Raw genomic sequence first — 23,335 nt, 5'->3', positions numbered from 1 at the left:
AGATCCCTATGCAGTAAGACTCAAGTAAATCCCACCTAATCATTAACCTGGGTGGCCAAGGGACAGTTGCTACAACCCCTCCCCTAAACACTGGCACTACAATAAGAAGGTAAACTCCTCCCACCAAGGGTTAGGCCATGAAAGTGAGCACAGGACTGTGTCTTGGCAATGAGTGCAAGGAGACTGATCCTTAACAATGTGAATATCCTAATGGTCCTTGTTCCCAGCCTATTATCTGGACCTGACCTAGTGTCAGGTAGAAATGCATAGACCTCATTGATTGAATTTTCCTTCCAGTCAGCAACAACCATGGCTCATTGGAGTGGTCCTAGGCCATAAGTCTACGTCAGCAATGGGAAACAAATATCACTGAGGATGTTGGTCCTGCCCACATACTGTACTGGTCTCAGCAGGCTATGGGTTTTCAGTGTGACACAGTATTGTAGCATTGCTTGCCATAGGACAGCCCACATAATTCTTCCATCAACTCCAAACAGCACAAAATTTTGAGGGAAAGGTAGGTAAGTGCCAATTTGTTGTACAGAAAATTCTAAGGTGAGGCCCACAACCAGGCAAATCAAATAGTACCTGACTACATACCAGTGACCATGGATAAGGTCTCTGGGACTACTCTAGATTCAAGTGGAATCTTGTGAGGATAGACTACCTATTTTAAACACAACCTCATTCATTCTGAATACACCAAATGCAGATTTCAGAAAAACCTGGGCTTTGATCTCCATCTAGTGTTCAAATAGTGACAGGACACCAATAGTGGATATAGGGTGCAGTTGGTTGGTTGCTGAAATAAGAAAAGGTCCACAGATTCAGAAAAAAAAAAAAAAAAAGGCTGACTTCTTAGAATTTCTGAAATGACAAGCACAAAGCCATACTATAAGTATGGATGTTCATCAAAAGGCCTGCAATGGGACCATCATATCACCCAGCTATATCACTTGTCAGTATCCAAAAGAATGAAAGTCACCATACTTTATTGATACATGTATACTATGTTCACAACAATGCAATTCATAACAGCCAAGTTATTTAAAGAGACAACATATCTGTCCACAAATGAATGGATAAAGAAAATTATATATATATATATATATATATATATATATATATATATATATATATATATATGTTTTACTCAGCCATTAAGAAGACAAATATGTCATTTACAGGAAAATCATGGATACAATCATGTTAAGTGACATAAGCGAAAATCAAAAACTCCAGAATCATATTTTCTTTCATATGTGGAAGCTAGAGACACAAAATTTTTAAAAATAACTCATGAAAATGGAATGGAAACCAGTAAGATAAACTAAAGGGACTGAGGAGGGGGGAAGAGGGGAAGTGAAAGGAAGGGGCAATACTGCAGAATGAAATTGACCAAATTGTGTTATGTGAATGTATGAATACATCACAATGAATCTCACTATTATATATAATTCAACAATTAAAAAATGTTAAAGGTCAAATTATAAGTGCTAAAATAAATACTTAATCCTTCAATATGCAGATGATGTAGTATGCCAATATGAATCAACATCTTCACCTACTAACAAAATCAGGCATCAAAAACTAATGATACAAAACCCAACACCTGCAAACTCTCAAAAGGAGAATTGAAAATAGCTGTTCAAAGGAAATTCAACAAATTTCTAGAATAGACTTAGAAAAAATGACTCAATACTCTAAAAGAGAAACTTAACAGACAATTTGAAATATTTTTTTAAATCAAACAAATTGTTAAGTTTAAAAGTATACCAAATAAATGCAAGGCGCAGTGGTGTACACCTGTAATCCCAGCGCTCGGGAGGCTAAGGCAGGAGGCTTGCGAATTCAAAGCCAGCCTCAGCAAAAGAAAAGCACTAAGCAACTCAGTGATACCCTGTCTCTAAATAAAATACAAAAAGGGCTGGGGATGTGGCTCAGTGGTAGAGTGCCCCTGAGTTCAATCTATGGTACCAAAAAAAAATTATACCAAACAGAATTAATACATGATTTGAAGGCATCAATAGCAGAACAGATCAAACAGAAGAATTAACTCAAAGGCAGGCAATTTGAAAATAGAGGAGTAAAAAAGAATGAAAAGGAATGGGGAAATATTATGGGTATATTATGATAACATTAAAAGAGAAAATATTTTATTCGTTGATGTTCAAGTAGGACTTGAGAATATTAACAGAAAATTTCTCAAATCCAGATAAGAATAATAATATCCAGGCACAGGAAAGTCAAAAGGCAAGAATGTTCAGAAAAAATGAACTCTTATGTACTACTGGTGGAAATTTAAGTTAGTACAGCCTTTATAGATAACAGTATAGATGTTCCTCAAAAACCACAAAAACCCCGCAGATCTACCATATAATGCAGCTATGCCACTTCTGGGTATATATCCAAAGGAAATAAAATCAGTATACCAAAGAGATATCTGAATGGTCTTGTTTATTATTCTGGAATTATTCACCATAACTAAGATATGGAATTAGCCTAGGGGTCTATGAACAGAAAAATGGATACATATACATTTTGTATACAGACACAACCACAGAGAATGAAATCCTGTTATTTCAGCAAACTAGATGAAACTGGACATTTTGTTAAGTAAAATAAGGTGGATACAGAAAGACAAGTACAGCATGGTCTATTTAATATGTGTGAACTAAAAATAAGTTAACCTGAAAGTAGGAAATTTTTTACTAGGGACTTGGAAGGGTATATCCAGGGGATTGGTGAAAAAGAGTGGTTGGATTTGACTAGTGCACATCACAAGCATGTTTGAAAATTCCACAGTGAACTCCATTTACATAGAATTATTACAGTTAATAAAAAGAATAAAAATATGTTTGTATATCCCCACAAAAAGAAAGATGTCTGATGCATAAACAAAATCTTTCAACCTTGTTCTAGGAATAGTCCAGAAAAAAATGAAGATAAGCATAACAATCTCTAAGTCTTGGCAAGAGTTCTTGAGAAATTACTAAGAATCATCATCGGTTTTCATGGAAAAGAGAATCGAGGGAAGGGTTGAATGAAATTACTGCTAAATTCAATGTATTGGATGCATGGTTAGTGGAGTTTGAAGAAAAAAGTGAATTGTTTTTGGCAGTCCCCACACTTGACACTCTGGCCTTACACCTTTCACAGCAATAATTTCTGCACTCAGGTATGCTAAAAATTCCTTTCTATGTCTATCTCATGATAAAGCATAAGGCATGAAACCTTATCATACAATTATGTGCAATGATTGTTCAATAAAATAATATTGAACAGTTCAGCTTTGACCTAGCCAAGATAAAAAAGGACCCAAGAAATGTATGCTTTTCTATCTTTGGCTATGGGTATTAAGAACCACCCTGAAACAGAGTTGTTACAGCAGTGGTCATCAGAGAGAAAATGTGTCAAAAGAAATTTGACTCTTTTGGACAGATGACAAGCCCATAAGACTTATGCTCTCATTCATCAAGGCACTCTTTCTCATACTTCTGGTGATAAAAGAAGATACCTATGCAGGCCATACCAAATTTCTCTATATGGTATGGTTGTTATTCAGTGTTTGGGTATATACTGTCAAAAGCTATTGTGTCTAGCTTCATTCCATTCTAGCTATATTACATTTGTACTTCAGAAAATTCACCTATAAAATGGAGATAATTGTGTCTGCTTAATATAATTGTGGTGAGAATTACTTTTGTTAAACCATGTAATTCACATAGTACAATACCTGGCACAGTGTAAGTGCCTAGTGAATTTTAGCTGCCGCTATTGTTGTTGTTGTTGTTGTTGTTATACTCTACCAGTCACCATGGTATACAGGACAGTATCACTGATCTGATGTTTCCAGAATGCCTTCAGAAGCCCTTGTTTTGGGGATGGTGTGAGCCACTGAGTTCCCAGAAGCTATCTGCAGTAGCATCTATCTATGCCAATAAATTATTCATTGTTTCATTCTCCGACTCCTCCCTATAGCTTTTGTTCAAGCTCTCATCTGAGTAAACCTTTTTAGTCATAGCAATTCTTCACATCTGATGTATCAATGTTAGTTAGATATGGAACACCCTGCTTTTTGATGTGAGGCCTCAGCCCAGTGCCAGGAAAGATAATTGGAAATAAAGTTGACTTTAAAAAGTAAAGATTTTCATCAACATTCCAGACACCATGTTTGTTCCATTTGCTTTCTACTCTTCATCCTTGAAGTTTCACATGATTCTTTCATTATTCAAATGGTAAACACAATTGTGATTCTCATTATATATCACTAACTAGTGGTAAGAAGTATTAAGTTCTCTAAAGTTCACTTCAGAATTTGCTCTCCTAGCCAGCCACCTTACTTCCATCTTGGTATAATAAGGCTTTCTTGTAGTCCTCATACCTGACCTGCTCACATTTTTCCTTCTTTTCTAAATTCTATCACATGCCTTTTCATTAGCCCATAGGAACAAAATAAGACAGGAGTATAGCACATAGAGAAAAATACATACTGATCTTCCAACATGATTCTATGCCAACCACTGTGCTACACAGACTATATATATTCTCAATATTGCTCACTGTTAGAGATTATGTGCATAATAATGAGCATCTGTTTAGGAGCTACTATATGATAGATTCTTTAATAGATATTATTTCACTAATTATCATTCCTCCTGCATTAACTCTCTAGAATGGATGCAATCACTCTCACTTTGTGGATGAGAAAACAAGATCAAGGAGCTGAAGTGACTTGCTCAACATCGTACAATTCCTCAGAAAATAAGAGACAAAGCTTAAAAATAGGCTGACCCATGTGATTCTAAAATCTATGTTCACCTTCTCCAAATGAATAGCTAAGTAAATGGCCTAAGAAATTATTCAACTGTGTGTCAAATATTTAAATGATTTATAATTAATTATAATGCTTTCAGTTTTAAAGAATAATTGCTTAAGACACTGAAGAAAATTACAAATAAATATTCAATAAATAATAATCTACTTAAGTTCTATGCCATTAATTTTTGATTCTTAAAATGGCATAGAACTTAAGTAGATGTTACCTTACTTTTGCATGCTTTTCTATGCAACCAAAGTCAGTAGAGCCTATCCAACTGACATACAGGATACATAGTCAGGAAAAAGCCACCCTAAAAAACTGGTAGAGAGAACTTATCTGGCAGATGAACAAATATTAATTTAGGGACACATGAAGTATGTAAAACTAAGGTAACATCTACTTAAGTCCTATGCCATTTTAAGAATCAAAAATTAAGCTTTGGTTCTCATCATTTATCATCTAGATTATTAATTTCAAAAGTTTCTGAAAGAAGCAAATTAGATACTGATTTGAAGAGAGTTGGGCAAGTATAAATTACCTTAATACACAAAAGGAAACCATATTAATCAGACTCAGACTAAGGCTAGTGTTAAAAGGCTGGTGTTAAAGGGACTCAATATATTGCCTTCCCCCAATGTATTTTCATTTTAGCAGGATTCTACTTTAATCCTAAACAATGAATTTTCAATGATATATTTTCAGGCATCTTGTCTGGTGTGTAGTTGAGCTAACCATGAAAAGTCACATTTCCCAGCCACATCGAATCAAATCACAGAGGACAGCTTTATCTTATTAAGTTCAGAGTTTACCTGAGACAAAGAACTGTATGCTTCTCTCATCAATGCCAACCTTGTTTACAGCTATGCAGTAATATATACCAGAAATATTGCTGGTCAGTATGGTCAGTGAGCTCAGGGTCTTAAAGAGAGAAAAAGAAATTCATTAATCACAGTTATAAGATAAGCTAGCAATTAGTGCTCATCACTAAACATTTCTGACTCTTTTCCCTTCCAGAAAAATAGTAAGAATTCCCATTCTGGCTCCTTCATGATTAAATGAGGCTGTGTGACTTATTCTGGCCAATGATTTGAAAGTGGTAATGCTGTGTGTCTCTTCTAAACTGGAGCATTTATTTTGTATTGCAAAACCCTCCATAGCTTTTGGTTTCTGGCATGATGACTATCAATATTTGAGCAGCCTGTATCCCTATAGGGTTAAAATAAAAATGTAATGTGTCAGCCTGTATCCCTAAAGAGTTAAAATTTTTAAAAAGCCTTCCTGCAGATATAAATATTTATAATTTTAAACCAGATTTTGGAGGCATTTACTATCACCATACAACCTAGGCTATCCTGACTGGTGCATGAGGCTATATAGGAAGTGGTATATATTTATTTATTCACTAATACATTTGACAAACATTCTAGTCAAGGTCTTCTTTGAGTATGGATCTCTTAGGAAGGGATTAGAAATAGGATAATATCCAATTTCAAGAGGAAATCAAAACAACTTATAGAGTCATTCAAAAGAATACCATACAGGAATTAACAATATTGCAACAAAGTACATTAAGTTTCAAAAAACGACAACTAACATTTTAATAAAACATTTTACAATGTGCTGGAGACAATGGTAAGTATTTTACATATACTCTCTCTTTTTATTTTATTTCTATCCTAAACAACTCTATAGAACAAAAACCAGATATGGACAGGAAAATCACATTGAATTAGAGAGCTGCCTCACAGCCATCAGTTCAATCCCACAACCCCTGAAGTTTGAGATATCGAGACATTCCCAGACATTTACCAATATAGATTACAGCAGGAAAAAATACACGGATTCTACACTAAAGTTCCAACCTGCAAACAAAGTCAGTAGAGCCTATCCAACTGACATCCAGGATACATAGTCAATAAAAAGACACCCTATAAAGCTGGTAGAGAGAACTGATCTGGCATATGAACAAATATTAATTTAGGGACACATGAAGCATGTAAAAGTAAGGTAACATGATCTCCAAAGGAATGCAAGAAATGTCTAGAAAGAAACTGTATCAAAAGAGATTAAAATATTGATATAACTTTGTGAAGCCAGTAGACATTTGTCTGTCTTCATCTTACTTGAGCACTTAATTGCATTCAATAGAATCAGTCATTCCCTCCATGACACAATTCTCTCTCTTTGCTTCCAGGAAACCATTTCCCTAATTTACTTGCTACATCATTGACCATTCTTCTATCTGCTTTCATGGATCCTCCCTCTTAGTTTGACTTATACATGATGGAGGACCCAGAACTCAAACCTGGCTTCCATATGCTTTCCTTAGCTCACCAAGTTCCATGCCATTAAAATCTTCAATAAAACAAGACTTCACATTTCATATATCCAGTCTTACTATTATCAGAGCTCCTGATATTTACAATTTCCTTCTTGACATAATTTCTTAGATAAGACCAACACATCTAAAATTGAGCCCTTGATTCAACCTCCCATTAATGAAAATATGCTGTTCCCTTACTCTTTCCCATATCAGTCACTGGAAGCAACCAACTGGCATGACAAAAATCTAGGAATACTTGATATTTTTTTTTATTTACCTCCCCTATCTTCACAGCTTACCAATCCACAAAAAACTTCAAAACATCAACAATCTTCTTATTTCTGTCTATGCTACAACAATCCTAGTATCAACAGTTGTCACTCTTACCAAGACCATAAAAAAGACTTCTAATTTCTTCATCCTCTCTTGCCTCCTTCAAAGAAAATAGAGCTTCCAAGCAAATAACACAGCAGAGTAAGCTCATTAAAAATTCATCGAGCCATGTTTCTCAAAATCATTAGACAGCTTTTCTATGTGCTAAGGATGAAATATAAAATATGTACTATTCCTTCAAGGCCTTATATTATCAAGTCCATGTCTGTTCTCAGACTTCAGTTATTTTTACTGTCTCCTTTACTTATCATGTTTTAGCCACACTGGATTTTTTTTAATGTTACTCAAATGTACAAAAGTCTTTATGGCCTCAAGACCTTAAAAAAATGGCTAGACATAAACTGTACAATATGGTGGTGAAAAGTCACAAGTGCTGAGTACTTAAAATGTTGCTACTCCAAATTGATATGTTCTTTAAATATAGAATATACACAAGTATTTCAAAGACTTAGTATGAAAAAAATATTGAAAAATACCTCATGAATATTTTGTGCTGTTTTTAATTGAAATAATATTTTAGATATGCTGGGTAAATATATCATCAAAATTAATTTCATCTGTTTATTATTACTTTGCATAATGTAGCTACCAGAAAATTCAGAATTTATTTGTAGCCCACATTATATTTCTATTGAACAGAACTAGCCTAGCCCAGAGCATACTTTGTTACATGAATGTCTCCTTATCTTTTAAGTATGAAATTAAATGTTTCTTCTTCATAAAGATTTTCTTTGTCAAAGTAGCTATTTTTATCCAAAGTAGGTTCTACTCTCTATTATGCTCGATTTTTCTTCATAAAATTTTTAATAACTTGTATTTTTAAAATATTGACCCACCGTTTTTATCCACATCCCATAATACACGATAAGCTCCATGAAAATGGAAGAGATGTCTGCTTTATATTTATCACCATCCCAGGTATAGTAACTGTTTGATGAATAAATGAATGAATACATACATACATTTTACTGATTTTGAAACTAAGATCCAGAGAGGGTAAGTGAATTGCTTAAATTTACACAGTTAGTGAGTAACTGATGGAACCAAGATTCCAATACAAATCTTCTGGGTCCCAATCTGATGAATTTTCCATCATACAGCATTGCCATCCTTGGCAGATTCATCAATATTGCAATTTATGGGTTTTTTTCCCATCTTCAATCATGCTTTATCCTTCACCTCTCTCATTGCATTAAACAAAGATCTCACAGCACCAAGGTTAACTAGCTGTGAGTGCTGTTATATATTTGATCTTTAGGACCATTAAAACCCTTCCATGGTCCCCTTAACACAACTCAACCTGAGACTCCAGAAACCAAGATGAGCAAGGGCTATCAGAAAACTCTTATTTCAAGCACATTTTTACTACTTTCATGACCTTGGGACATAGAAGGAGCTGACTAAAGAGAAGCTTTATAAGAAAGAAAGCTACATCCTAATTATAATAACAATATTTATTTTTATAAGCTATAAGTTTTTTTTATAATCAGTCTAATTTTCAACCATACCCTAGCCCCTAGCATTTCTGGAAATTAATATCAGTGCCTGAAGAATAGACTTACTTTATTGAGGTTTTAAGATCACTTCTACCACAGTAACTTTCAATCATCTACCTACCTTGGTCTTTTCTCCATGTGTCAATACCATTTCCTCAATGGAAAGAATCCTGTTGCTCAAAGGGAGGTCACTTTTCAAAGTCTCTTTGGAAAGATATATACGTTTGCCCCGTTCCCTACAACTGGTAAAGAAAGAGATGGCATTTTCAGTCTTTTCACCACAAAGGATACAAGGTATATCAAGCACTTCAGAGAGTACATTCTATTAATCAGGGAAGGACTTTTACCAGAGAATCCTCACAAGTCTCCTTTATTATTGAATAAAATAATTTGAATCTCGTCTAGGTTAAATGCAAATAAATCAATGATTTGGTGCTATTTTTAAATATATTGTTTAAGATTTATATGTTGTAAACTAAATATCCAATGCAACAGTGCTAAGTGGTGGGACCTTTAATAGAAAATGATTAAGTGATGCTCTCATGAATGGATTGAAATCATAACCATGGTAGCAGTATTATGATAAAGGCAAGGTCTGCTCTAACTTGCTCTTTCATTCTTTTTCCCTTCCCCCTTCTGCTACAATTCAGTGCTGCACTAAGGCCCTCACCAGGTTCCAGAACCATACTTCTGAAAGTTCTAACTTGTATATTCATAAGTTGAATGATATTCTACTGCTTATAAATTACTTAGTCTCTAATATTCTTTTATAGACACACACAGAAAGACAGAGATAGAGAGATGGAGAGACAGAGAGATAGCTCGAAATTAGAAGATAATAGAAGATAGTATGTTCATGAAAGACCTTTCTGAGGAAGTGAATTTTGAGTAGAGTTCTGAAAGAAATATAAACCATGAAGATTTCTCAGGGAAAACAATTTTAAGTGGAGTAAATAGCTATTTCAAATGTACTGATCTGGAAGCATACCTTAAGTGTTGAAAAAACAAAAGGTCCATATATGTCATTTGAAGAAAATGGATGGATCTCATGAGAATAATGGAGCTAGATAAGCCAGAGTCATAAAGTCAAAGACCATTAATTCTCTCTCATGAGTGGAAGCTACAGAGAAAAGAGACCTCATGAAAATAGAAGGGAGACTAGTAGAGTTGAGGAAGAAGAAAAGGTGGAGGGAAGAGGGAAGGGAAACATGAACTACTGGAGAATGAAACTGAATTATGTATATGTATGAATATGTCACAATGAATCTGAGTATTATGTATAATCATAATATACCAATAAAAATAAATTTCAGTTAGCTCAGTTACCTTTTGAGAACATTAGAGAAAACAGGAATTTGTGAATCCAATTTCAACAAAAATCTTTATGTATCTGGTAGCTGGGATTAAAAATTCATAATGTCAAAAAAAAGAATAAAAAAGATCCATTTAGTTGAAATTTAGCTGAGCTCAAAATTTGAGTATTTTTCTACTTTCTTGTTTCTAGACTATAGTAGAATATGAAGCCATTTGAGATTCTCCTTTACTTTTACCTCCTTCCAAATGAACTTTCCTGCTCTGAAACTTAAGAAAAGAAGAAAGTGTCAAAGGAGCAGAGTTCTAGGCATTTGTTGTTCAATTAAGATCCACAGGAAGGTACATTACTGGAGGAAATGATAAGTGTACTGAACTTGTACTCAGCAGATATGGAATTCGTATCCAGGCACTGTTAGGTCTTTGTTCTGACAACTTACTTGCCCTTCTGAGCTGCTGTTTCTTCAACTGTGGAAGTGGAACTAATATTTGCTACCCTATGGGCTTATTTAAAGAATTCAGTGAGGATTGAGTTTCAAATGAATGTGTCTGACAGGAACTAGAATTTCTCCTAGAATATAGTAAGTGTTCAGTAATTGTTAACTTTTGAAAATTTTGTTAGGAAAGGCACTTCAAAAAGGCACTTATGTCAGAAAAAAAATATTTACTCAGTCCTTCTCTTTTCCTTCAGATAGAAAGGTGCAAGAAGTTCAGTGTAGTAGACAAAGAAGAATGAAGTGAAGGGAGGGGGATGGGTAAAGGAAGGACACTTTCCTATGTACATACATGAATATAACACAGTGAATCTCATCATTGTGTACATCAAAAGAAATCAATTTAAAAAAATACCTATTGGTAAATGACAGAAAAATCACCAAAGGGAAGGGAACAGGGAGTGAGAGAAGAGTAAAGAGAAGTACTGAGAACTTAATTAGAACAAGATATATTCCATGATTTTATAATTGTGTCAAAATGGATTCTACTCTCATGAATAACTAAAAAGAACCCATTTTTTAAAAGCAACAGAATGTGAGGGCAATCTGGCTGCAACATCCATCACCCTATTGGTTTCCAGGGTTGATTCAGCTGATCTGACTTGATAGGCAGGTATCCCTTTCCTCCCTCACTGCTTCTTGTTTCTCCTTACCAAAGCTGAGCCCTTGGTCAAAGAGAATGACCTTCCCTGATAGAGGAGGAGCATTCTTCAGTCAAGGATATATGAGTAGCTGCACTGCCCTCCAAACAAGCACATTAAAAAGGTACAAAAATAATGCAACTAGTTTCACTGCATTTCAATCAAGTGAGAGCAACAGGTGTGAATTACGGATTATAGAATGTCAGAATGAGCAAGGAAACTAAACAAAACCAAAAGTGAGCAAGTAGGCAGCACTACTGTTACCATCCTCAAGAGTGCCTACTGTGAAGAAATAAGGATGCTTCCAAAAGAGTTGTAGGCAGGGAGCAACTAAATGTAGCTCTCTTATGGAAGTTTGTTGGACAGTACTTGTAAGACAGACCAAAAGCCTCTCCTACCTGAAGATCTAGATCTTGGTCTGAAGGCCATATTCCCTACATTCCCTCTGAGTCAAGGCCTCTCCACCCAAAGCTAAGCCAGCTCCTATTATTGCCCACTCATGACTATGTGCTCAGAACTTCACTTGAATTCAGCACAGTGCAGCAATGACTTAATCAGATTAACTTTCCTGGTCAGAAAATATGTCATCCTTTAGAAATTACCTAGAACTCAGATAAACTGTTTATAGAATTTCAGATTTATTCCAAGGCATAGAATTTCTTGACTATAGCAGGCCTGTAGAGAAATTTTATGATATAAGATAGTTTAGTATTGACCATGTATTCTTTTTTAAATTTTTTATCTGTTCTTTTTAAACCAAGTATTCTTAAATGCTAATCATTCTGGAATTTGAGGTAATTCATTTGGTCTCTCTGAATTTTCCATTTCCTTTCTCTGATTTTTATAGTAGGCATTTTCAGCTCCTTGTTGAAGAAGCTACTCTGAAATGGAGCTTATTGGATGAAAGCAAAAAACAAAGTATTTAATATGTACTAGGCATAGAGTGGGGTTTTGATAAATAGAAGTTCAAAGGGCTAATAGTCAGGGTACCTTGCTCTCATTGTTATTTCTGCTTTGACTGTGTTGTGATAAATGAGTCATTTCTTGGAAAATTGGGAATGGAATCACTATTTGACCCAGCTATCCCTCTCCTTGTTCTATACCCAAAGGACTTAAAAACAGCATACTACAGGGACACAGCTACATCAATGTTTATAGCAGCACAATTCACAATAGCTAAACTGTGGAACCACATATATATGTGGCATATATACATAATGGAATATTACTCAGCAATAAAAGAGAATAAAGTCATGGCATTTGCAGGTAAATAGATGGAGTTAGAGAAGATAATGCTAATTGAAGTTAGCCAATCCCAAAAAACCAAATGCTGAATATTTTCTTTGATGTAGGGAGGCTGATTCATAGTGGGATAGGGAGAGGGAGCATGAGAAGAATAGAGGAACTCTAGATAGGGCATAAGGGTTGGAGGTGAAGGCAGGAGGCATGGGGTTAGAAATGATGGTGGAATGTGATGATCATTATTATCCAAAGTACATGTATGAAGACACGAATTGGAGTAAATATACTTTGTATACCACCAGAAATATGAAAAATTGGGCTCTATATGTGCAATAAAAGTATAATGCATTCTGCTGTAATATATAAATAAAAAAATTTAAAATTTAAAAAAATGAGTCATTTATCCCCATTTTGCTTCTCTGTCTTCACTGTTTGCTGAGAACGAGGAATCCCTTTCTTCCATCCTACGCAAGGATCATAGTAAAATAAAATGAGTGTATTTGAATACAAAGATGCTGACAAATTTTTGAGCCATGATTACTATTCCAATAAGACTTATCTGTTTCTGGTTCTGAAACAGATAAGACATGTCCACTTCCCTAGCTCATTACTGAATTTTTCTGTGCAATGACAGATGTTTAGAAATCTTCCCTGTTTTGTACCATTCCTACTAAAATATCAGTTCATAACCTACATCGAAATGCCACTGGTTATTTTAAGCTGTGACTTTGGAAGGAGAGAATCAGCCAAACCCTGGAGCTTGGGCATTGTTGGAGTACTTCCTCCTTTAGTTTCCTTGGCCCCATCCAATATCCCTGATCCCAGGAGTTCTCATATCAGATTAAAGAAAAAAAATGTTCTGCTAAGATCTTGAGTCTGCCAGATCTGTATGTAGCTCAGTAAATCCAGAAGATCTAAAATTATGCCAGGTCCTTGGGCATGAAAGTCACTTACAATTCATCTGTCTGGCTACAGGGCTCCCAGGCCCACATGAAGGAGGGTAAAGGCAGGCCACTTGCAGTACAGCGAAGGGTGTTCTCACTTCCCAGGAATACTGCATTATTGGTCTTCAAGTCTGTATCCTTCTCATAAATCTTAGGTTTTTCTAGAAAAGAGGAGAAAAGAGCAGATATTTTTATCACACACTAAGGCTGACATTTTTGCTGGTACTCCCAGTACAGGTATTCCAGTGATTAAAACATTGAAATGTTTCTACATCAGCTTATAAGTAGTTGATATCTTCATCCTCCTGAAAATCTACTTCCCTCTATCACCAACCTTACCCAGGAATTGTCACTCCTCCTATTGATAGGGGCAAGTGGTGGGAATATGAAGTTAAAGGAAGAATTCTATAAAATGCAACCACTGTGCTGATCCCCAATGCTTTCTTTAACAAGAGGCAATTTACCCGTAGACCTGCCTGGCTTAAGGGAACAAGATATGACACATTCTTCAGAAAATTACCTGTTATCTGCAGGAGAAATGCAGGCCCAAAATAATGCCAATAAAAGGAGTGTTATTCTGAAAGGGTGGACATTTGTGACCCTTTTCATAAACAAGATCCCAGAAATCAGGGAGATAAGAAAAATCCCACCTTATCATAACCTCTATAAGAAAGCATCGCATCGTTAAGAATCCAATTAGAAATACCATTATCTCATACTACACAAAGGCTTCAAAAATATACATTATAAAAAAGATAGTCTCTTCAACAAATGGTGCTGGGAGAACTGAAAAGCCATATGCACCAAAATGAAACTAAACCCCTGTCTCTCACTATGCACAAAACTCAACTCAAAGTGGATAAAGCACCTAGGAATTATACCAGAGACCCTGAGCCTAGTAGAAGAAAAAGTAGGCCCAAATCTTCATCATGTCAGATTAGGCTCCGACTTCCTTGACAAGACTCCTAAAGCATAAGAAATAAAATCAAGAATCAATAAATAGCATGGATTCAAACTAAAAAGCTTCTTCTCAGTAAAAGAAACAATGAAGTGAAGAGAGAGCCTACATTTTGCGAGCAAATTTTTGCCACATGCATGTCAGATAGAGCACTGATCTCCAGGACATATAAAGAACTCAAAAGTTAACACCAAAAAAACAAATAACCCAATCAATAAATGGGCTAAGGAGCTCAACAGACACTTCTCAGAAGAAGATATATAATCGATCAACAAATATATGAAAAAATGCTCAACATCTCTAATAATTAGAGAAATGCAAATCAAAACTACTCTAAGATTTTATCACATGCCAGTCAGAATGGCAGCTATTAAGAATACAAATAACAGTAAGTGTTGGCGAAGATGTGGGGGAAAGGATACATTGATGGTGGGACTGCAAATTGGTACATTTCCTCTGGAAAGCAGTGTGGACATTCTTTAGTAAATTTGGAAAACTCCTCTGTCTATACCCAAGGACTTAAAATCAGCAGTGTAAAGCAGCCACATCAATGTTTATAGCTCAATTCACAATAGCTAAATTGTAGAACCAAACTAGATGTTCTTTAGTAGATGAATGATAGAGAAACTGTGGTATATATACACAGTGGAATATTACTCAGCATTAAAAGAAAATAAAATTTATGGCATTTTCAGATAAATGGATAGAGTTGGAGAATATTATGCTAAACAAAGTAAGCCAATCCCCCAAAACCAAAGGCCAAATGGTCTCTCTGATAAGTGTATGCTGATCCATAATGTGGGCAGGAGGGCATGGGAAAAAAATGGAGGACCTGTGATTGAGCAAAGGGGAAGGAGTGGAAGGGAAGGGACATGGGGGCAGGAAAGATGAGATGGACATCATTACTCTAGGTACATATATGACTGGACATATGGTGTGACACTACATCATGTACAACCACAGAAATGAAAACTTGTGCTGTAATTGTGTACAATGAATCAAAATGCATTCCGCTGTCATGTATAACTAATTAGAATAAATAAATACATTTTTAAAATATGTTGAAGACAGCAATCATATTACATTCAGTATGGGGGTTCAGATCACAAGCTTAAGAACAGCTGTAGTTCTCACAGGTAACAGTCTGTGTGGCTTGAGAGAGTGATGAATCCTCTATGGAACTATTTCATGGTCTCTAAGTGAGGCTAATAACTGGGGCTGCTTAATGGTATGAGGATTTAATAAATGCTCATATGAAAACAAAATAATTCAACTAGACTTAGAAAATATTTCAGAGTTAAGTTCATTTGCAAAATTACTTCATAGAAGGATATTTTGAAGTCTAAATTTTGATTTTGTATTTTGAAAAAAATATGGCTTGTCAAGAAAGAGGTCAGTCATCTTATTTCCAGTTCAAACAATGTGTCTGTCTCCAACATTAGGCTCTGTGAGCACCTATAATTTGCTAATCAGCATTAGTTTATAAAGAGAAGAAATTCATGAACATAGGCATACAGTGAATTAGAGGAAAGGAATCAACAGGGAGGTAGGAAATATGGGATAGAAAACAACAATGGAATGAGATTGACTATGCTATGTGCATATCTGAATATATCACAATAAATCACAGTTTTATGTATAATTATAATGCACCAATTTTTTAAAAAATAAATAGAATATCGGTAGAGGGAGGAGATGAAGGAGAAGGAAGGAAGGGGAAAATGAAGTACTGGGTAATGAAAATGAAGCAAATTATGTTTTGCACGTATGAATATGTCACAATGAAATTCACTGTCATATATAACAATAATACACTAATAAAAATATTTTAATATAAAAAATAATCAAATTAGAATCTGACAGTATAGGTCAAGGTTACCTAGAGATGTCATGACAGTGGGAACTTGAAAGTCTGATGTTATCCTGCTGTCAGTCAAAAGTCAAGAGGTGGACTTGTGCAGGACTCACTGGAAACTTCTCTGAGATCCCTAATAAAACTGAAGTTCAGGAGAGGTACAAGGTCCCTCCTCCTCTGAGAGGACTCACCCCCTCCCTTTAAAGTGTCCCCTTCCATTTTCCTATTCAATCTCATTCCATTCTTGTTTTCTATCCCATATTTCCTACCTCCCCCTTGATTCTTTTCCTCTAATTCACTGTTCTCCTTCTATTTTCATGAGTTCCCCCTTTTTATAAACTAATTATTATAGCTGCTGGCAGAGCCTAATGTTTGAGACAAACATATTGTTTGAACTGGAAATAAGATGACTGACCTCTTTCTTGACAAGCCATTATTCCAGGCAATAAACTCATGCCTGTAACTCTGAACTAAGATGTCTGAAATATTTCAGACTTGATCAAAAGAATCAGGGTTTGAAGAGGGGGACATTAATGCTGCCTCATTTTTCCAGAAGGTCCCAGCCCTGTAACACTATAAGGTCCCCTTCCACATCATGAGAATTCTATCTCCTCCAAAACAAATCCCACACCAATCAATCTTCCCTTTCATTATTGTATGTAAATTTTATTCTTTAGGTTTGTGAGGGAAGAACCCAGAAGAAAATTGATGAAACCTGCAGCCTGCACAGACCCCATCTGCCAGAAGAAGTGAAAATATAATTTCATCTCAAAACTCTGGTTTCACCATGACACCTCCATGGAGCAAAAACTAAAGGACTGTGGGCTGGGGTGGTAGCTCAGTGACAGAATGCTTACCTAGCATGTGAGCCACTAGGTTCGATCTTCAGCATTGCACAAAAATCAACAAATAAAATAAGTGCATGCTACCCATCTACAACTACAAAATTATTTTTAAAATAAAGCATTAATATACAACATAGTAGAGGCCTCTTCTGACTATTATTCTATATTATAAGAACATTTAACATGAGATCTACCTTCATACCAATTTTCTAAATATATAATATAGTATTGTTAATTATGTTGTGCAGTTTGATTTCTAGGACAAACTCACCTTGCATAATTGAATTGTCATACCCTTTTAACTAGTAACTCCCTTTTCCCCAGCCAACTCCATTCCATTCTCTTCTTCTATGGTTTAGAGTAATTTAGAAGGTTCCTATATGTTGAATTATGTAGCATTTCTTATTTTATGTCTAGATTATTTCATTTAGTATAATGTCTTCCAGGTTCATTAAAGTTGTCACAAAGGGAGGATTGTTCTTTCATTTTAAAACAATAATATTCAAATACATGCATTTATAGTTTTAGCCATTCACCTGTTAATGATCAATTATATTGCTTACATTCCTTGACTATTCTGAATAATGCTACTATGAACATGGAGTGTAGATATATATTTGGATTCTGATCTTTTAAAATTATATATTGAAAAATAATATATACATTATGGGGTAAAAAGTGAGGATATAATATATGTCTACAATGTATAATAAGTAAATAAAGCTAATTAACATATTTATCTCCTCAAACACATCACTTTTTAGTATGAATATTTTAAATTTACTGTCGTAGCAATTTTAAAATCATAGTATGTAAGCAGATCTCAAAAAAAAATTTCTCTTTTTAAACTGAAACTTCACACCTTTGTACCAACATCTTCAATCTCTCCATACCCCTGGTCCCTAAGAGAAACAATTATTGTATCTGGTTTTATTAGCATGATGTTTTAAAATTCCACACATAAGTGCAACATTTGTCTTTCTATGCCTGAATTTTTTCATTTATCATAATGTTTTCTAAGGTCATCCATGTTGTACAGAATGAAAATATTTCCCTCATTTTTAAGGAAAAATATTATATGGTGTGTATGCATATATATACACATTTCTTTATCCATTATAACATTGATGGACACAGATTAGTTGCATAAGTTTGGGTTTGTGAATAATGCTGCAATAAACATGGGAGTACCAATATCCTTTCTACATAGCGATATAATTTTCTTTGGATAAATACCCAGAAGTGAAATTGCTAACCATAGGATAATTTTATATTTAGAGTTCAGAGGAACAATCATACAGTTTCCAGTGACTATACAAATTTACTGTTTTCCCAACAGGGTCCAAGTCTTGCCTTTTACTATATATTCATCAGTATTTACCTTTAACTTTTTATAAACAATCAACTGATAGGTGTAAGGTAATATACAACTTTAACTTTCACTTGCTTTATGATTAGTGAGTTGAGCATGTTTTATGTATCTTGGGTCATTTTTATATATTCCTTCAATAACTTCATGTTAAGGACTTGCCTATTTTTATTTTTTATTGATTTTTAAAAAATAAATGACAGCGGAATGTATTACAATTCTTATTACACATATACAGCACAAATTTTTATATCTCTGGTTGTAAATAAAGTATGTTGACACCAATTCATGTCTTCATACATGTACTTTGGATAATGATGCCTATCACATTCCACCATCCTTGCTAATCCCCTGTTCCCTCTCTTTCCCTCCCACCCCTCTGCACTATCTAGAATTCATCTATTCCTCCCATGCTCCCCTCCTTACCCCATTATGAGTCAGCCTCCTTATATCAGAGAAAACATTTGGCATTTGTTTTTTGGGGATTGGCTAACTTCACTTAGCATTATCTTCTCCAACACCATCCATTTACCTGCAAATGCCATGATTTTATTCTCTTTTATTGCTGAGCAAAATTCCAGTGTATATATGCCACATATTTTTTATCCATTCATCCACTGAAGGGCATCTAGGTTGGCTCCACAATTTAGCTATTGTGAATTGTGCTGCTATAAACATTGATGTGACTGTGTCCCTATAGTATGCTGTTTTTAAGTCCTTTGGGTATAGATGGAGGAGAGGGATAGCTGGGTCAAATGGTGGTTCCATTCCATGTTTTCCAAGGAATCTCCACACCGCTTTTCACATTGACTGCATCAATTTGCAGTCCCACCAGTAATGTATGAATGTACGTTTTTCCCCACATCAAACACTTATTGTTGTTTGTCTTCATAATAGCTGCCATTCTGACTGGAGTGAGATGATGTCTCTGAGTGAAAATCACTCTGAGTGAGTGATTTTTATTTGCATTTCTCTAGTTGCTAGAGATGATGAACATTTTTCAAATATTTGTTGATTGATTATATATCCTCTTCTGAGAAGTGTCTTTTCAGGTCCTTGACCCATTTGTTCATTATTGTTTTTTTTTTTTCTTTTTGGTGCTTAGCTTTTTGAGTTCTTTATATACCCTAGAGATTAGGGCTCTATCTGATGTGTGAGGGGTAAAAATTTGCTCCCAGGATGTAGGCTCTCTGTTCACCTCACAGATTGTTTCTTTGGCTGAGAAGAAACTTTTTAGTTTGATTCCTTCCCATTTATTGATTCATGGTTTTAATTCTTCAAGTATAGGAGTCTTATTAAGGAAGTTGGGGCCTAATCCCACATGATGAATATTAGGACCTACATTTTCTTCTATTAGATGTAGATTCTCTGGTTTAATTCCTAGGTCCTTGATCCAATTTGAGTTGAGTTTTGTGCATGGTGATAGGGGTTTAATTTCATTTTGTTGCATATAGATTTATAGTTTTCCTAGCACCATTTGTTGAAGATGCTATCTTTTCTCCAGTGCAAGTTTTTGGCACCTTAGTCTAATATAAGATAATTGTAATTTTGTGGGTTAGTCTCTGTGTCCTCTATTATGTACCATTGGTCTACCAGTCTGTTTTGGTGCCAATACCATGCTGTTTTTGTTACTATTTCTCTGTAGTATAGCTTATGGTATGGTATAGTGATACCACCCTGCTTCACTCTTCCTGCTAAGGATTGCTTTAGCTATTCTTGGTCTCTTGGTTTGTATTTCCAGCCATATTTGTTTATTTTTGTTATTTAACTTGACTTTATTTTCTTCTTTGATTAGTTTTTCCTTTATGGTACTACCTCTCTCTGCTGATTTCATTGTTGTTTTTTGTTTCCTCTTCATGGAATATTTTGCCAAGGATGTTTTATAGTGCCGGTTTTCTAGCTATAAATTCTTTTAATTTTTGTTTATTGTGGAAGTTTTTTATTTCATCTTCAAATATAAAGCTTAATTTTGCTGGATCCATGAGCTTTGGGTTTCGGCAGCCAGGGATCTGGATTCCTGCTCGAACGCTGGGCTCTGAGCCCTGCAAGGGGGTCACAGCGCTGGTGATTTCTGTGGAAATCAGCTGTATAGGGCTCCTCTTACACTCTCTGAGATGCAGTATTCTAACTAGGTGAGATCTGGGTCATGGAGCAACACAGGATGCTGCCTCCCCCTAGCCCACCATCTTGGAATCTCCCTGAAATATTCACATTTCTAAATGTCAAAATTCTGAGTTTGGAGTGGTACCGTTTCCTCCACTGGCAGGGCAAGTCCTTCCTCCCTTTGCCTATTTTTAAATGAATTATTTGTGTTCTTGTTATTGAGTTGTTTTTGTGTGTGTGTGTGTGTGTGTGTGTGTGTGTTCACTATGTAGTTTGAATATTAACCATTTATTACATATATGGCTTTCAAACATTTTCACCCATTCCACAGGTTTTCTCTTTACTGTTGATTGTTTCCTAGGCTGTGCAGAAGCATTCCACATTGATAAAATCCCATTTGTGTATTTTTATTTTGTTGCCTATACTTTAGTGTTCATATTCAAATAATAATAATAAATGCCCAGACCAATGTCTTATAGATTTTCTCTGTATCTTATAGTAGTTTAAGAGTTTCAAGCATTACATTTATGTCTTTAATTCATTTTGTATATATTGTAATACAAGGATCCAAATAAATTCTTTTGAATGTTAACATACAGTTTTCCCAGGGTCATTACTATACTTTCCCAATTGTGTATTCTTTGTTCCCTTCTTTAAGATCAGTTGACCATAACTGCATATATAAAATTGAGGATCTCTATTATGCTCAATGGGTTTATATATCTATATTTATGTACTATGTTATTTTTATTACTACCAGTTTGAAATATAGCTTGATGTCAGGTAGGGTAATGCCATCAGTTTTCTTCAACATTGTATTCGCTTGTGGTTTTATATAAAATCAAGGATTTATTGTTGTTGTTGTTTCTGTGAAAATCATGATTGGAATTTTGATGGGGACTGCATTGAATCTTTAGATCTCTAAGGGTAGAATGGACATTTTAATGTTATTAATTTTTCAATTTATGAACAGGTTATTTTTTCTTTTTTGTAGCTATTGTAAAGGAGCTTATTTTCTTTATTTCCCCAAATTCTTTATTGGCGCATCATAGTTGTACATAATGATGGCATTTGTTCCACATTCAAACATGCAGACAATATAAATGTAACAATGTAAATTGGCCAATATCATTCCCCAAATACTTCCCACCTCCTTCCCCTCCTCCCACCCTTTGGTCTCTTTTCTCTACTGCTTTGCCTTTGATTTTCATGATATCTAACTCCACCTGTCTTTTCCTTTCACCTATCTAGCGTCCACATATCAAAGAAAACATACAACCCTTATCCTCTGAGTTTGACTTATTTCCCTTAACATAGTGGTCTCTAGTTCCATCCATTTAAATGCAAGTTACATAATTCAATGTTTTTATTGCTGAATAAAACTCTGTTGTGTATATATACCACATTTTCTTTCTCCAGTCATCCATTGATGGAACTCTAGGCTAGTTGCATAGTTTGGCTGTTGTTAATTGTGCTTCTATAAATATGGGGATGAATGTATAACCATGCCTAGTCTTTTGAGGACCCTCCATTTTGGGTTTACATAGTGGTTCTACTAATTTAAAATCCTACTAACAGTGTATAAGAGTTCCTTTTTCTCCTCATCCAATCCAGCATTTATTAAATGTATTCTTAATGACTGCCATTCTGACTGGTGTGAGATAAAATCTCAGCATAGTATTGATTTGCATTTCTCTAATTGCTAATGGTGTTGAACATTTTTCCATATATTTTTGGACATTTGCATTTCTTCTTTTGAGAAGGTTTGTTCAATTTGCTCATTTATTAACTGGTTTATATGAATTTGTGGTGCAAAGTATTTGAGTTTTTTATATAATCTATATATTACTCATCTGTCTGAAGAGAAGCTAGCAAAGATTTTATCCCATTTCATAGATTCTCTCTTCACAATCTTAATTATTTCCCTTGCTATGAAGAAGCTTATTAATCTGATGTTATCCTGTTTACTAATGCTTGGCATTATTTCTTGAGATTTAGGTTTCCTATTGAGAAAGCTGTTGCTTGTGCCTATATGCTGAAATGTTGACTCTATGTTTTCTTCTAGGAGATACAAAATATATAATCTAATCCCTAGATCCTTTATCCATTCTGAGTTGAATTTTGTGCAGGGTGAGAGGACTAGTTTCATTCTTGCACATATGGTTCCCAGTTTTCATATTACCATTTTTCAAAAATGCTGGGTCTTTTCTCCAATGTATATTTTGGCATCTCTGTCAAGGAAAAAATGACTGTGTCTTTGTGGGTTTGTCTCTTTGTCTTTTATTCTGGTCTATGAGTCTATTTTCATGACAGAACCATGCAGTTTTGTTACTATATCTCTGCAGTATAATTTGAAGTCAAGTTTTGTGATACATCCAACATTACTTTTGGGGGCTTAGAATTGTTTTGGCTATTCTGGGTCTTTTATACTTGCAAATGAATGTTAAGACTATTTTTCCTAGTTCTGTAAAGAATGTCATTGATACTTTGATGGAGATTGCATTTGATCAATATATTACTATTGATACTGTGTCCATTT

General features: G+C 34.9%; 1 protein-coding gene across 4 annotated transcripts in view; it reads right to left on the bottom strand.

Moving 5' to 3' along the window:
* The window catches only part of LOC143638453 (vascular endothelial growth factor receptor kdr-like), a 253,851-nt gene that overhangs the window by 131,063 nt on the left and 99,453 nt on the right, over positions 1 to 23,335 (bottom strand). For all 4 annotated transcript variants that reach the window (XM_077106334.1, XM_077106336.1, XM_077106335.1 and 1 more), the window contains 3 exons: positions 13,677 to 13,827; positions 9,156 to 9,276; positions 5,632 to 5,740 (listed from right to left, as the gene is read on the bottom strand). In XM_077106334.1, the coding sequence (XP_076962449.1) occupies positions 5,632 to 5,740; positions 9,156 to 9,276; positions 13,677 to 13,827 (381 nt within the window). The remainder of the gene's footprint in view (positions 1 to 5,631; positions 5,741 to 9,155; positions 9,277 to 13,676; positions 13,828 to 23,335) is intronic.

Source organism: Callospermophilus lateralis, chromosome X (genome assembly GCF_048772815.1).
Source record: "Callospermophilus lateralis isolate mCalLat2 chromosome X, mCalLat2.hap1, whole genome shotgun sequence".
NCBI classification, from domain to species: domain Eukaryota; kingdom Metazoa; phylum Chordata; class Mammalia; order Rodentia; family Sciuridae; genus Callospermophilus; species Callospermophilus lateralis.
The sequence above is the reverse complement of the archived record's forward strand: the minus strand, read 5'-3'. Positions and strand labels throughout refer to the sequence as shown.